General features: G+C 38.8%; 1 protein-coding gene across 9 annotated transcripts in view; it reads left to right on the top strand.

Annotated features, from left to right (window-relative positions):
- GRIA3 (glutamate ionotropic receptor AMPA type subunit 3) overlaps window positions 1-17,417 on the top strand; it is a 258,425-nt gene that overhangs the window by 110,096 nt on the left and 130,912 nt on the right. For all 9 annotated transcript variants that reach the window (XR_005060543.2, XM_017649762.3, XM_017649765.3 and 6 more), the window contains one exon: window positions 13,285-13,472. Coding sequence is in view for 8 of the 9 variants with exons in the window: in XM_017649762.3 (XP_017505251.1) it covers window positions 13,285-13,472 (188 nt within the window). In the remaining variant the exon portion in view is untranslated. The remainder of the gene's footprint in view (window positions 1-13,284; window positions 13,473-17,417) is intronic.

Below are 17,417 nucleotides of genomic sequence, written 5' to 3'. Positions count from 1 at the left end.
ACAGTTGATTGCTCAGCATGTATCCTAGTGGGCCTGAAAAATCCTGGGGTGTCTTCAGGTAGTTACACAACAATGTTCTGGTGCCCTCTCTGTCATGGAGAAACACATAGAAAAATGTATGACTCCATCTTTCCTGGGCAACTGCACATATTAAAATAATTTCAGCCACCTAGGTGGAGAGAGCAGAGAGTGAGCACAGAAGCCAGACCTGCATGTAAACCCCAACTCCAAAATTTACTACTTGTGTGCTTTTATTCATAAGTGCATACCTCTCCAAGGTTCAATTTTCTTATCTGTTAATAGTGGATAACTACTTAAGCTTAGCATTGTTGAGAGGATTAAATGTAATAAAGTTTATAAATGCTTAGCACAGTGCCCAGCCCAAAGTAGGCATTCAATAAATGTTGGTATACACTCCTATCCCAACTTTGACAGTGAAAGGAAAAACAGGTCAATTTAAAATCTGAGGAAAGAGAGTGACAAATTTATACATGACAATACCAAAAAAATTATTTTTGAACAATGATTTAAAGGTGGTACTCAGCTGTAACCCCTGGGAGAGAGTGGTCACTCTCTACAGCTTAAGATTCTCAGGTTAATCAAGGATGGGTGTGAGCACTTAGACCCTTCCCACCACTGCACCTGGGTGATCTGTTTAGTGAGATACCTTTTGAGCTGCGTCTTAATGAATGTGATGTTTATGGAATGGGAATGAGGCTTCTCTAGTTGTGGAAGGTGGTCAGAGTAAATCACTAGAGATCGAAGATGCTGGAAAAGGCTGTTGCCTGCACAAGAACTGTGTGATTAGGTAGCACAAGCTAAGCCTCTTTAAAACCTGTGTAGATTAGAATGGAACCCCGTACCAAATGCAAGTCCCAGCTAGACTTGGGGAGAAAGATATGCCCTAATGCACAAACTTATTTGTAGAATCTCTGGCTCCTCCATGCAAAGGTATTGAAGGAAAGAGGAGCAGAGCCCTTAAGGAAGTCACGGAAGTCTTGTAGACAAAGCTGCAAAGGATATCTGTCATGATTTTCCAGTTGGATTTTAACTTTTATTTGATACCAAAATGAATCCTTATCCAGAAAACACAACAGAAACATCACTTTACATTAATATTGAAAGTTAACAAGAAAAGAGCTATGGCCATGGTCAAGTTGGAATCGACCACAGGGTAAACAATTCACTCTCCCTGGCCTTAGTTTCTCATTAGTTCAGTGAAGAGGTTGGGACCATTACTGAACTCTGGCTCTCATATTTGAGAATTCTAAGAGAATCAGAAGAATTCTGGGCACCTCAGACAACCTAACTTCTCTACAGCTCAGGCAAAATTCAGCCACTCTTCCTGGAGCCCAAGGCCTGCACAAGATACTATAACCTCCATACTGCTAAATCCGCTCTCATATCCCCATTGGAAAAACTCAATTGAAAGAGAATTAATCTAATCAAAATGAGTTGATCTTGGTGATTTTTTGCGGGGGGTCAGGGGCATGAAAATTCTTACTGACCTTGTAAGTTTTGCAAATCCCACTTTAAGTGTTTCCCAAGCAGGTTAACTCAAAGGGTACTTTTTCCTCAAGGGAAAAGTGTGTTCTCCGTTGGCCTCAGGATTGTATCTTTAGCCCCTCTGTGTCCTCTGGGAAAAAGCTTGCCCTTAATATTACCTTTGACAGCCTTCCAATCATATCAGGATCAAGAGGTCTTAGCACTCCAGCAGGCAGAATAAGGCACTATCCTTTGCAACCAGATCGAGACCCCTTTCATCTCTGACATAAATGCACCCTCATTTGCCACCCCCTTTCCTTATCACCAGTAGCCATCATCCATACCTCACCCTCAAAGCTCAGAAATGTTAGAAGGTTTGGCTTGGCATTGCTTTATCAAAATTAAGAATGCTGAAGAATGTGTCCAGATAAGTCACTTTCCTCATGAGAAGCCTTTTCTTAATGGAATGGGAGCACGTATTTTCTGAGCTCAAGTCCCCACTGGGTGAATTCACTTTACTGCTCCATAGGCACAGGCCACAATATGAACTACCCTATACAAAGGGAAGCCCAGAATGTGATGCTCAATGCAAACTGTACCACCTCCAGGGAACTGATTCACCATTCATTCCCTGATGGAGGAGGGGTGGCAGGGTGAGGGATCATCTTTACTGGGGCCATTGGGGTTCATGTGGAATAAACTGGAATTGGGAAGAAGACATACTATAGCTGATTTGTAGCCCTTCTTTCTCCAACCTGTAAGTGGGGCCCCTTTATAATCATGCATAAAGCCAGATGCCCATAACGTGCCTGCTAACACCCAGGCCACTCACGACTTGCTCAGTTAGGAAGTCCAGCCACATGATCAGTGCTGGAAATTACTGATCTCAAGGGGATTAAAAGCCAAGTGAGGAAATGTTATATAAGAAACCCAATTAATCAGCATGATCAATCATCACATGACATCTATTAAGTGTGCTGCAGTCTACAGAGCAACTTCGAGATGACTTGTACCCCTCTGTGAGTTTCCAGTGCAGGCAGGCTATCCCATGACAACTTTCTAGATATCAAACAGAAACATGAAGGAATTATGCACAGGTATGTAGTAGCCCCCCTTTAAACCAACTTTAGTTGCTTTCAGTTGTTTCTATTCTTTTTTAGGTTTCTTTTTTTTTATTGAGGTAAAATTGGTATATAACATTATATAAGTTTCAGGTGTACTTTATAATTTAATATCTATATGCACTACAAAGTGATCACCACTAAAAGTGTAATTATCATCCATCACCATAGAATTGACCCCTTCCACCATTTCACCCACCCTCCAATCCCCTACACCTCTGGTAATCACCAGTCTGTTCTCTGTATCTATGAGTATTTTGTTTTGTTTGTTCATTTGTTTTGTTTATTTTAGATTCCACATATGAATGAAATCACACAGTACTTGTCTTTTTCCATCTGACTTATTTCACTTAGCATAATGCCTTCAAGGTCCATCATGTTGTTACAAATGGCAGGGTTTTGTTCTTTTTATGGCTGAGTAGTATTCCACTGTGTATATATACTACAGTTTCTTTATCCATTTGTCTTTCAGTGGACATTCAGGTTGTTTGCATTTCTTGGTTATTATAAATAATGCTTCAATGAATACAAGGCTGCATATACGTTTTGAATTGGTGTTTTTGTATTCTTTGGGTAAATACCCAGAAGTGGAATCGTTGGATCATATGGTATTTCTATTTTAATTTTTTGAGGAGTGTCCATACTACTTTCCACATTGACTTTATCAATTTACATTTCCACCAGCAGTATAGGGGGGTTCCCACTTCTCTCCATCTTCACCAACACTTGTTATTTCTTGTCTTTTTTACAATAGTCATTCTAACTAGTATGAAGTGATTCCTCATTGTTGTTTTGACTTGCATTCTTTTTTATCATTAAAGTATCATTGGTGTACAATCTCATGAAGGTTTCACATGAACAACCCTATGGTTTCAATATTCATCATATTGTCAAGTCCTCACCACCACCCCCTCACCACTGCAGTCACTGTCTATCATTGTAGTAAGATGCTATAGAGTCATTATTTTTTTTTATATCATTAATCTACAATTACATGAGGAACATTATGGTTACTAAACTCCCCCCTTCACCAAGTCCCCCCCCACACATACCCCATTAGTCACTGTCCATCAGTGTAGTAAGATGCTGTAAAATCACTACTAGTCTTCTCTGTGTTGCACAGCCCTCCCGGTGTCCCTCCCCACATTATACATGCTAATAATAAGGCCCCCTTTCTTCTCCCCCCCCTTCTCCCTCCCTTCCCACCCATCCTCCCCAGTCCCTTTCCCTTTGGTAACTGTTAGTCCTTTCTTGGGTTCCCAGTCTGCTGCTGTATTGTTCCTTCAGTTTTTTCTTTATTCTTATACTCCATAGATGAGTGAAATCATTTGATACTTGTCTTTTTCCACCTGGCTTATTTCACTGAGCATAATACCCTCTAGCTCCATCCATGTTGTTGCAAATGGTAGGATTTGTTTACTTCTTATGGCTGAATAATATGCCATTGTGTATATGTACCACATCTTCTTTATCCATTCATTTACTGATGGACACTTAGGTTGCATCCATTTCTTGACTATTGTAAATAGTGCTGTAATAAACATAGGGGTGCATCTGTCTTTTTCAAACTGGGCTGCTGCATTCTTAGGATAAATTCCTAGGAGTGGAATTCCTGGGTCAAATGGTATTTCTATTTTTAGTTTTTTTAGGAACCTCCATACTGCTTTCCACAATGGTTGAACTACTTTACATTCCCACCAGCAGTGTAGGGGGGGTTCCCCTTTCTTCACATCCTCACCAACATTTGTTGTTCTTAGTCTTTTCTATGTTGGCTATCCTAACTGGTGTGAGGTGATATCTCATTGTGGTTTTAATTTGCATTTCTCTGATGACTAGCGATGTGGAGCATCTTTTCATGTGTCTGTTGGCCATCTGAATTTCTTCTTTGGAGAACTGTCTGTTCAGCTCCTCTGCCCATATTTTGATTGAATTGTTTGCTTTTTGTTTGTTGAGGTGCATGAGCTCTTTATATATTTCGGATGTCAACCCTTTATCGGATCTGTCATTTATGAATATATTCTCCCATACTGTAGGATATCTTTTTTGTTCTATTGATAGTGTCCTTTGCTGCACAGAAGCTTTTCAGCTTGATATAGTCCCACTTGTTCATTTTTGCTTTTGTTTCCCTTGCTGGGGGAGATATGTTCATGAAGAAGTCACTCATGTTTCTTTGCGTATGGACGTCAAGAGATTTTTGCCTATGTTTTTTTCTAAGAGTTTTATGGTTTCATGGCTTACATTCAGGTCTTTGATCCATTTTGAATTTACTTTTGTGTATGGGGTTAGACAATGATCCAGTTTCATTCTCTTACATGTAGCTGTCCAGTTTTGCCAACACTAGCTGTTGAAGAGGCTGTCATTTCCCCATCGTATGTCCATGGCTCCTTTATTGTATATTAATTGACCATATATGTTTGTGATAATGTCTGGAGACTATTCTGTTCCACTGGTCTGTGGGTGTGTTCTTGTGCCAGTACCAATAGTCTTGATTACTGTGGCTTTGTAGTAGAGCTTGAAGTTTGGGAGCGAGATCCCTCCCACTTTATTCTTCCTTCTCAGGATTGCTTTGGCTATTCGGGGTCTTTGGTGGTGGTTCCCTATGAATTTTAGAACTATTTGTTCTAGTTCATTGAAGAATGCTGTTGGTAATTTGATAGGGATTGTATTAAATCTGTAGATTACTTTGGGCAGGATGGCCATTTTGACAATCTTAATTCTTCCTAGCCAAGAGCATGGGATGAGTTTCCATTTGTTAGTGTCCTCTTTAATTTCTCTTAAGAATGTCTTGTAGTTTTCAGGGTATAGGTCTTTCACTTCCTTCATTAGGCTTATTTGTAGGTATTTTTAGAGTCATTATTTTTGACTTGCATTTTCCTAATGACTCGTGATGTTGACCATCTTGTCATGTGCCTATTGGCCATTTGTATGTCTTCTTTGGGAAAATGTTTATCCAGATCTTTTAATCAGATTGTTTTCCTGTTGTTGTTGTTGTTGAGTTGTATGAGTTCTTTCTTTATTTTGAATATTAATTCCTTATCAAATAAGTGATTTGCAAAAAGCTTTCCCCATTCAGTAAGTTGCCTTTTCATTTTGATGATGGTTTCTTTCTCTGTGCAACTGTTTAGTTTGATGTAATCCCATTTATTTTTGCTTTTGTTTCTTTTTTTTTAAATATCAGACCTTGTGTGGTTGAGGATCAGAAGGCTTGCCTATTCTGCTTTTCCCAGACTTTAAGCAAATCCACTCCAGATGGTCTTCTAAATTTCTTTTCTGCTGACAATGCAAAGCAAATTTACTTTCACTTAACAAAACTGATGTATCTATTTGGGCACAATTTCTCAGTTTATGGTGAGGAGAACAGAGCTACATAATTCACCAACAGGGAAACAAAGTTCATAATGAAGGGCCGTATGAAAGAGAAAAACAGAAAAGGCAGGAGTACATGTACTGCCAACTTCTGAGCCAACTTTAAACTTGATAAGTAGTCAGTAGTCACCTCCTCTAGTGGGATTTTTGGATACCAGGCATCCCTCAAGCTGCTACATAGTATTCTTCTGCTGATTGTTATCTGTGGTTTCTCTAGTAGAGTTTGCCCCTTTACTTTAAGGCTTTGATTTTAACTTAAAACAAAAATCCTTCATAGACAGGGTCACAATTGAAGCTTTAATCAACCATAGATGGTCTATCTAATATGAGTGAAGAGATCTATTTGGAGTGATGGCAGATTTGTATTAGGAGAGAGGAAAAGGACAGAGAACTGGAAAACAGGGGGCACCTTCTGTTCATTGACTCCACAAATTAGGTGAGGTCCCACCCTAATAATGCAGCTGCAAGAGGAGATCTTCAGCAGTCAGCTCTTAAAGGGCAACATAAACAAACACAATTATGAGGAATGAAGACCTTTGGGCAATCTAAATTCACTAAGGGTAAATTGGGCTGGGTGTGGGTGGATATTTGTCTTCATCCTGTTTCATAAAATGCACAGACTGACGTCCATACGCAAACCCACAGGGGTTTTTGATCTTCCCATCTCAACCTCCTCATACACCAAAGAGTTTCTGCACTAGTATCTCAAATTTAGACAATCACTATACTGATTTTGGTGGAAACCAAATGTGTTTAAATCAAGTTAAAACACAAACAAACAACAACAAAACAACAAAATGTGGATTCAAATGTGCTATAGGAATCTTTCCATGAACCCTTTCTAAAGAAAAGTATACTTTGTAATATGAATAATCACGCCCTGAAGTATTGGATTTGAGATCAGATTTCTGAATACCAGGTTTTGTAGACATGGGAAAATGTAAGATGAAATAACTGAACTGGGCTCCTCATCTGCCTCTTTCCTCTGCCTCTATTTTTCTGTTCTTCATTTATGTCTCAGGAAGTACCTTCACATTCTACATGCAGCTTCCTCAAATTCACTTACTTTGCCACAATATGCAAGACAGATTTATCTGAAATTCCATGTAGAACAAAGAAGTTGTGAGAAATGGAGAGAGTATTTCTCATAAGGTTTGGGTGTAAAGCCCAGGTGAGTGCTAGGATAACAGCAGAAGAGAAATTTTCATTTGTCTCCTCCCATTTCACATAATTTTTTGATGAACAAGAATATTAATTTCATAAAATGTTAAACTGCTCACTAAGATGTATCACAAACATCAACTGTAAACTGAATTAAAACCTATGTGACATATCATAAGCCCCTTAATATCATAAATATATAAAGGCTTTTATAAATCAATAACAAAAACATTAGTACCACAATAGAAATCTGAACAAAATAAATGAATAGAAAATTCCCCAATTAAGAAATAAACAGGGAAACAAAACTGAAAAAAGGTCACTAAACTTACTAATAATCAAAGAAATGCTAACGAGAAAGAATCTCTTTATATTCCCCTATCAAACGGGCAAATATATTATTCAGTGCTAGCAAGGGGGCACAGAGACAAGGACTCTCATATTCTGCTGATAGGAACATGAAATGGTACAGCCATTCTGGAGATCAATTTGTCAGTATGTATCAAAAGCCTTAAAAATGTCCACAAATATTTGGCCTGATAGTCCGACCTCTAGACACTTACCCTATGGAAATAATTGGAGATGCTCTATGAGTTTGTCATCACAGTGTTATTCATAATAGGGAAAGACTGGGAACAATTGAAATGTTCATACTGGGGAAGGATTAAATAAATATAATATATCTAAAGGATGGACTATTATGTACCCATTAAAACCATGTTTGAAAATATTTAATAACATAAGGAAAGGTCCAAGATACAATGGTAGATTTTTTAAAGACAGAACATAAACATTACAATCCATTTGACTAAAATCAAGAATATGCAGTGTATTTATATAAGACAGAATGGAAAGACATATGAGTGGACGTTAACACTGGTTATCCCTGTCCATACTTTTATTTTTTACCCTTTTTGTGTCTTCTCAAGTGTCCTAAATGACCACGTATTAAATTTACACTTCAAAAGAAAAACACAGATGCTACCTTAGAAGGAGGAGGACATTTGCAAAGTGCTTTGAGGACATTGGGATTTGCTTCCCACGTACTTGGTGTTCCCAGATTCATCATCTACCACAGCAAGAAGCAACTTGTATCCCTGGCCTGAGCCTTCCCCTCTTGCCTCTGTGCCTTTGTTTGCTAATTTCCAAAAGATATATAGCCCTTCTCGGATCATGCTTTTCTCACACAGAGCCCCTCTGCTAGTCATGAAGGACAGCTACAAGAAACCTGCATCCATACACCTTATTTGGATAGGCCAGCTGTTAGTATAGGTCAGTGGTTATACTTGAGAATCACCCAGGGCATTTAAAAAAATAAGCCAGGGAATCACTCCCAGTGATTCTGATTTAATTGATCCAGAGTGAGACTTGGACGTCAACCTTTTGAAGTTCCCAAGGTGCTCATAATGTGCAACCAGAGTTGAGAGCCACAGAGGTAAGTGAAGACATGGGAAAATAGAATCATGCTTTCTTCTGCTGAACTCGGTTGAGTGACATAGGCAGGACAGACACTGACGCCACATTTCACTGGCCCCTGAGATACCTACAGGCTACCAACTGTCCATTTGTTAAATGCCATAGCCTAAAGATCATAAAACACACTATCACCTTTCACAGGCATCGCCTGAATGACCCTATAGGATGGGCAGAACCCAAAAACTATGTTCAACATTTTTTTTCCTTTCCTTCCCAACTCAGTTGTGTTCTATGCCATTAGCCATTCTTATGTTGGCACCTGGAAAAGGATAGAACACTGAGAGAATGGGACATAGGACAGAGAAGTTTATTGTTCTTCTGTGTTTTTAGATCAAATACTAAGAGCAGCTTTTCATTTTGCACAGAGAACAAAATCCTGACCTTCTTCCCCCTGTGGACATGATTTTGACCACTGTAGATTTGAGATCTTTTTGTATTTGCTGCCATCCCTGTTATGAGGTCAACCTTATAATCACAGGTTGAATCCCCTGGGAGGAGATTCTAAGATGGAGCATGCAAAACTTTAATGGGAAGTACCCTTGTCATCTGCATTTATGGGAGCAAAGGAAGGAGGCAGGTTTGGGCAGAAGGAGAAGACGGGCTGTGGTGCAGTCATAACAAGGCCGCAGTACCTTCAGGGACCTCTGAAGCTGTGATGGCCCCTTAGAGTTATCCCATTTGGGGTGAAAGGGTTGCACCTTTGTACCCCATAACAACCAGTCATTGGCTACAGGCTACCCTGGGAGAGGAGTATAACCTTCAGTTAGGCAGCTCTCTTCAGCCAACAACTTTCCCAGAAGCTGAAGGACTAAGTCCTTTGGTGCTGTAATGGGATCCAGGTAGTACAGCACAGTATCCCTATATTACCCTTTGCCAAGGCGGCCTCTGTGTTTAGCAAGAGTAGCCCAACAGCCAGTCTAGTAGGACTGGATTGGTCACAGCTGTGGCCCAGTGCTTCATCCATAATCACCTTGTCACTCCTCTAAGGTCATGGTCCTATATTATCTTGGTTGAATACAGATGACAATCGAACATTCACCCAGTCACCTCTACAGTAACTCCCAGTCTTTAAAATGAGAAAGAGAAAGGAGGTGGACAGCAACAGTGGTCTGGAATCAGGATGAGAGAATTAGCTGCCCAAGTAAAAGTAGCTTTCAGTATTGCAAAGTTGGACGTTAAAGCTCACACAGAGTGGAGGACAATTCTGAAGCTGCTAAAACAGCAGGCTTATTTTTACAAAGCCGAGGCTTTGTTAAGCACCTCACCTCCTACAAGCACCAATGCCTACTTTTGCTCTGCCTCCAGAGACCAACTTTTTTTTCTCCCTCAAACTCATATTTACTCTCTTTGGTCAGATGCAACATGGAGCAGTCAAAGTATAATAATTTTGGTATGAAAACAAACAAAAGCATTTTTGGTTGCTCCCTGACGTGTACTGAAGGAGGTGACCATTCCTTCCAGGGTTCTCATGTACACAGCCACATGCTCAAGCAGACACAGAAACTCTGCATCTACCATAAAGATGCAGTCCTGACTTGCTCAGAAGATGAGAGCAAGGCTCCTAGCCCAGGAGACACCAGACCCAAGCTCATTAAATAATCAGTGGCTTTTTCTATTTAATTTTTAAACAGGTAATACATTCACAGGGTTCAAAGAACAAAAATCTAAGATCTTTCCAATCAGTGTTTATTAAGAGGCCTCTCATTTGTGGCAGCAGGCAACCATAGAGCCACACTCATCTGTCATCATGTCTTCCAGGAGCTGATGCTCCGAGAGGACAGCATGAGTTGCAGTTTTTGATCTCTACTGCTTTTGTACTTATGGAAAATAATACCTTGCTCTTGTAAAATAGTCAAACATTTCATAAATAAGTAACAGTGGAGGTAGGAGCTCTTGGTAATCCTGCACCTCAGAGATAACTCCTGCCAATTCCTTCAGATTTTTTTCTAGAAATACACAAACATGTTCTTCTAATAAAAATGGGATCATAATATATTTTTCAGCCTTTTTCTAAGTAACAATATATTGCAGAAATCTTTCCTTTTATTATATAGAGATGGAGGTATCTTTTTAACAGCAGCATAGTATTCCATGTGTCTGTGCTGTAATGTATTTATCCAGTTTTATTTTGAATTTTTAAATGTCTGTCATACAGTTCTTCAAATCAGTTTCTCCATTGCTCATAACTGATTTACCCTGAATTTAGATCTACTCATCTCTGGAGAAAGAAATGAATGAGAAGTCACTAAGGGAAGCTTCATGGGGTGAATCATCCACAAAGGTCTATAGGTCACAGGAAAAGGGACAGACAGAGGCAGTTGCCTTTCATAGGAAGCAATGAGAAGACTGAATAAGTGGGCAAGACCATTTTCCAGATTTGAGCGAATGTAAAAATGGGGGAGAAGAGTGGACTGGGATGGGGTGAAGGATTCAAGAGAGATAAAAGCAGGTTGGAATGGGATGAATCTTGCTGCATGGATGGTGAATTATTATATAGCAAAGCTTTTACCAAAAGAACATGCTTTAGTTGAATCTAAGCTTGACACTAATTAACAGAATAATGTGGCTATTTAAAAATATTAGCAATCATAGGCTGCTAAAATAACAGCCCATATAAAAGCAAGCAATAATTCCAATGTCTTCTGCACTGGTCAGATCTCATCTACATTATCAGGATCAATAAGATATTAATGAATATCCATAGAAGAGAACAGACCAATGAGAGAACCTGTGAGCATGTCATAAAAGTAACTGTTGTAGGATGGGGACTTCTTTAACTTGAAGAAAGAGAAGGGGAGATACACTGTCTTTAAAATGTGAAGGACTGTCACACGGAAAAGGGATTAAACTTGTCTGTCATTCCAAGTGGTGAAATAGGACTAAAGAATGTATGAATGTAGATTTTGACTCGACACACAAAAAAACTTGTATTTGCTAAAGGGTACTTTGAAAAGTTTCATAGAAATATATCAAAGACTCCCTGTGTCATTTCATTATCATTATTATTCAGCCAATACTTTCTTCATAAGCAACAGAGAAGTAAAATTCAACACAGACCGTGCTGAATTTTCATAAATCCTTAATTAGTACAATTCAAAATAATGAAGCCTTATTGTACAATGCTTAAGATTTTCCAATATTTTTATCTCTTTCTTCTTATGTTTATTTCTTAATCCCATGCCTTGGCCCACCACGTGCCCTCAACTCCCACTGAAGCACAGAGCACATAGAAAACCCACACGAAAATGTAAACCTGAGAAATAAATATGTGTGGTTGGTTTTAAAAGAGTAACAATTGACATTTAAAGCAATGGCAATTTACTCTGATCTGTAATTTTGAGCTCCTGTGTTGAAATTGCTCATTTGGAAATAACCAAGTACTTGGGTCTCATTCGTAATCTTCTTCCTGCATACACCCAGTACACCAAGGAGTCGTAATGACCGGCTGAGTCACCACTGCCGTCTCTCTGAAGCGTGCTCTCCAAATGTCAATACCATTTTCTATGGTGCAGTGAAGAGGATTCTCAACCACAGCATGCTTACGCTCAGGGTGAGCCTGAGACATCACAGAACCTACAATGTGTTCAAAGAACAGCACATTCTGGACTCCCCCAGTGGCTGAATTGTTATGCCACAGATCATTTAGGCTTTGCAAATCATCCCCATCACCCATTTCCATTAGTCATTACCTAAATATAAATAGAAAACAATTCACATTTATGGGAAGAAGGGAGCTCTTTTTGACCATACCACAATAAAATGATACCTGTACTTGATGAAGTTATACTCAGATTATGGACTCATACCAGAAGCAAAACTATAGGCATGATTTAATCTAGTGACCTGATACTCTCAAAGACCAGTACGTAGAAAACCCTGTGCTAGTCTGTGGTTCATACGTTAAGATATACTGCTTTTCCCACCCTCTCAAACTCTGACTCCAAAAAGGTTACTCAAAACTCAAGCAGCACATCTTTTCTCTTTTTCCTATTCAGAATAAATCTAGGGTGTTAACTGGTAATAGTTATCTGATGTAAATACACTAAAAAGGAACCAAGAATCCCTGGAAAAATTAATTGAGAAAGGGGAAGAACTCAGGAGCACAATACAATCGAACTTTTTCATAATGCTACGATCAGAGGGCCAGCATGATATCTTTGTTATAGACAGTCTTTGTCAGAGTTTTTTTATTTCACTTGGGAGACATAGTTTACTTTATGGATAGTCACATGCATGTCAGGGTCAGCCATATTATAATGGGGTTCTAGCTCTACTGAAGTTCGAATTCTGAAGAATTATCATATAGAAGACGAAAGAAATGAGCTTCGACTGCAATAGGAAAGATTGAGGCCAGAAATAAAGAAACAGCTTTTGGCTTTCATTCTATAGATATTTTGATAATGCCTGCTAATAAAAACAACTGTACGTACAGGCTTGATAAATACCTATCTGGGCACCCACAAGTTCTAGAATCTTCTTTCCTTGAAACCAAGATAGAGGTGCTAACTGCCTGGAAGGTTAAGGCTGAGGTTTTGAGTAAGTCTGCTCTCCACAATGGTTACGGTTTGAAGGGACCCAGTGGACTGTGAATAAACACTCCGTGGAACCTTTAACACCTACAGAAAGATTTTAAAAAGAAAAAAATCATCATTGAAGCTTCTTTTCCTTCTTTCAGGATTTTCCATCCTCCAAGCGATTATGGAAGCAGCAGTGCAAAACAACTGGCAAGTGACCGCAAGGTCTGTAGGAAACATAAAGGACATCCAAGAATTCAGGCGCATCATTGAAGAAATGGATAGGAGGCAGGAAAAGCGATACTTGATTGACTGCGAAGTCGAAAGGATTAACACAATTTTGGAACAGGTACGTCTGAGATTTATTCTACCTCCAGCCAACATGTTAAATCGCCAACCTGAGGCAGTTCCCATATCTGCTAATAAATTAACTAGCCAACAGACTAGATGTGCCAACAGTTTTTGATAGCCTCTCTAATCCTTTTTTCCTCCCCAGTGGCTGCAGAAAAAAAAAAGAAAAGAAAAGATAATCTGAGCTTTTGAAAATTGCACACAATGATTAATCTGGAAGTCTCTGCAATTTAATGCTACCTATCAGATAAACACACCCTTCCACACCTCTGTTTCATAGATAGCTGACTATTTCAAAGTAATCCCCCAGCAGGGAACAGAGAAGGGATTAGGCAGGCAGAAGGGCAAGGTGTTTGTCTCAGGGGCCTAGTTGCAGAGTATCAGAACAGTTTTCACTAGGTTTGAAGTTGTAGATATTTTTGCAGCATATCCCCTCTAGTCAGAGATACATAGACAGAGAGAATATGTGTAATATAAGAACATTTCTTAAGTAAGTTGGTGTATAAGAAAAAATGTTCATGGTTTTTTTCTTGAAAGGTGGTTGATATGTAATATTATATTGGTTTCAGGTGTATGACACAGTGATCCAACAATTACATACATGATGGAGTGTTCACCACAATAAGTGTGGTTACCATCTGTCACCAAAGATATTACAAATATTATTGACTATATTCCCTATGCTGTACTTTTCATCTCCATGACTTATTTACTTTATAATTGGAAATTTGTACCTCCTTATCCCCTTCAACTATGGCAACCCCGTTCCCCTATGGCAACCACCAGTCTGTTCCCTGTTTATTGTTCATGTTTTTTAAAATGTGAACAAAGAGGGGAAAAAAAGAATTACACTGGGGAGAAATTTGATTTAATGAGCCAAAATATATTCATTATTAAGCTTGGATATTTCAATTTAAAACTAAAAAATACTAGAAGAAATGTTTCACCCTAAGCCAGGTGGATACTCTGAAATAAAGAGTCAAATTGAAATGTGGTGAAAGTTTATTATTTTCCTTAGACGTCTCAATTTGCCAGTTAATAACAAAGTGCCTGTACTGCCATAAACAAACCTGGAAGGAAAACATTTCCATTCTAATTCGATCCCAGTGTACCTGGGGGCCAAAACAGCTTCAGAGATTGAAATTACAGTGAGCAGCCATTGCCTGGGAGAGCTGTTTTATAACAAATTAAATATTAACAATTTGTCAGGTATGCCCCCATAAGAAGAGAATGCGAAAAGAAAATGGGAAGAAAACGCAAGGGAGGGCGGAAGAAGGAAGGGAAGAAGGGAGGGAGGGAGGGAGGGAGGAAGGAAGTAGGGAGGGAGATAAGGGGAAAGAGAAAAATAAAGAACGATCGATCGCTGACTCTGCAACATACACATATAAAGCTGCCCCTTCTTAAGAACAGCACCACCTTTAGTGAATCATACCTCACAGAAAATCTAGAGCACTAGCCTAGCTAAATCAAATTCTCAGCCAACATTCCCTTGAGTTACCCAAATGATCCACCCCTCCCTTCCAAAAAAAACACCTGCCTTTGATTTTCTTAGATCTTGAAAGTGAAGAATCAGGTCAGTGATGCTGGTGTATGTACTAGATGCCCTCTAAAATTTTATCCCAAAATAGCCCTTTAGTGGGTCACCTACTTAATAGCTTAATGCAGAGGAACATCCTCTTTGTCATACTTTGTTTTCCTTTCTTGTGTTAGTAACTTCGGCTTTTTGAATACCTTACCTTCTGTTAAGTCTTTCAGGTTTTATAGGACCTTATAGTGGTTATTTTTCAGCATGATGTAGTTGAAAAAAAGCAGTGGTAGAGCTCTGAGCTCTCTATAGCTGTGGGATCGTGGGGTCCTAAAATATCTATGCTTCAGTTTTCTCATCTACATAATGGGGAAAATAAAATTTGCTCTACCTCACATGGTTGGTGTAATTGCTTTGAAAGACATCAAATGCCACAGAAAAAATAGTGGTTATTGCTAAACACTTTCAGGAAAATTTACTAACATTATTCAAAAACCCTCTTCTCTCTTTTCATGTCTCACTTTCTGTCATCTGTTCTTTTCATGCACATTCATTCACAGTGGCCCTCAAAATATTTTTTAATACAATTTTTCAGGGAATATTGTTCAAAGAAAAGTTTTAGCAACATCCAGATAAAGCTAAAGAGTTAATTTCACTTATTCTTTTTCCCACTTTCTTTTAAAAAATTGCCATAAAACTATCAATTCATGGTTGTTTTCTCTACCATTTAAGGAATTTCTACTAGGCCATAAGTAGTATGAGGTAGGGACGACATTTGTCTTGTTCACTACGGTATCACCAGTGTCCACCAGGGTACATGGCATTCAGTCCCAGATGGACAAGTGGACAGGTAGATGTGTGGATGAATATTGAACAAGCACCTATCAGTAAGTTCCACTGCAATTTTGCTATGCTTCCATCAAGAGGCCAAAAAAAAAAAAAAAAACGCCCGCAACCACATAAAATTATTAAAGTACACATTTTCTCAAAGGTTTAAGGTGGTGGCTTTCTGTTCAAGCCTTTCTGATGTTATCATGAATTTGCCATGATTTATTTCTTTATATAACAACAGATTTCTGGTTAAATTATTTAAATTAAGCAATAGATTTGACATATTTCTTTAGAGAAAATGTTTTTTTAATAAATTGAATACCAAGATACAGAGATAGCGCTTTTCTCATTGATGCCTGACTATTCTTTTGACAAATTTATCATAATTCACTGTACAGATTCTGATTAGAATGATAATAGTTATACTTCAATGAGTATCAAGTTCTCCCAAAAGATGCCCCCTTCCTCCAAAGGTGTTTCCAGCTCTGATTGCGGTTATTTTCATGGAAGGAAACTTCTATAGTCTCCCACAAAATGACACTTCATGTCACTGTCTGAGGTAGAAGGGCCCTGTTATACCACTTATAACACTATCCTCTACAGATGAGAGTTTGGCATAAAGCAAGTTCATACTGTTCTCTGTATCCAATGGGTTTAGTGAAAAGACCCCAATATAGCACAATTTTTCAAGTATAAGCCAGTCTTCAATATAGTATTATATAACATAATCTTCCCATTTCATGACATAGTTTCTAATTTTCTCTGTGAGTGTTCAAACACAGGGTAAATCAAAAGTCTTGCTAACATTTCTTCCCAAAGCTCTTTCCTGAACTTTTCAACCCTTCAGCAGAAAAATAAAAAGACTCAATTAGGTACTAATCTGTCTTGAATATCTCTCCTTAACAGTTAATCTATAAGGAAAGTATTGTAAATTTACAGTTACAAGAATTAACATAGAAAAAGAGCCAGAGACAGATGAAACCATGAAAGGTTGTTAGGGTTCATAGAGAATATTTAGAAACTGAAATTGAAAGCATTTTCTACAGGAGGATTTCTATAAGATGAATGAACCACTGACCTGACCTGATATAGTATTCCTGTTCCTGTTCTGTGCTCATGAGGCCCTCCCCACTGGTGCAAAGCAGCCTGAATTCATTGACCAATCTCATCATTCACCTTTGAAAAGGTTACCTCTCATAGAGTTACCTGCCCATGACTGAACAGATCCTCCATCCCAGTAGCATATTATCTGTGGACTGCTTTTGAAGGTTAGGCCCCCTAAAATGATATGGCTCCATTGGACGTTTAATGTTTATTTAGAGAGGCAGCATAGCATAGAGTTTCAGAACACGGACTCTGGAGCCAGTCGGCTTGGATTATGTTCACTTACTGACTGTGGGACCTGGCGCAAGTCACCTAGCTGTGCCTCTGTTTCGTGGTTGTGAAGCAAAAATGATAGCTGTACCTGAATGACTTAATACAAGCAAAGCATTTCAAAAGGTGCCTGACACAGAGTGCTTTGATGCTAAACAACATATTTTCACATGGATCATCTCATTTGAGTTTCACTGTGGGAAGCAGGCAGAG

Source organism: Manis javanica, chromosome X (genome assembly GCF_040802235.1).
Source record: "Manis javanica isolate MJ-LG chromosome X, MJ_LKY, whole genome shotgun sequence".
In the NCBI taxonomy this organism is placed as follows: domain Eukaryota; kingdom Metazoa; phylum Chordata; class Mammalia; order Pholidota; family Manidae; genus Manis; species Manis javanica.
Note: the sequence above shows the minus strand (reverse complement) of the source record. Positions and strands in the feature narration are given on the sequence as shown.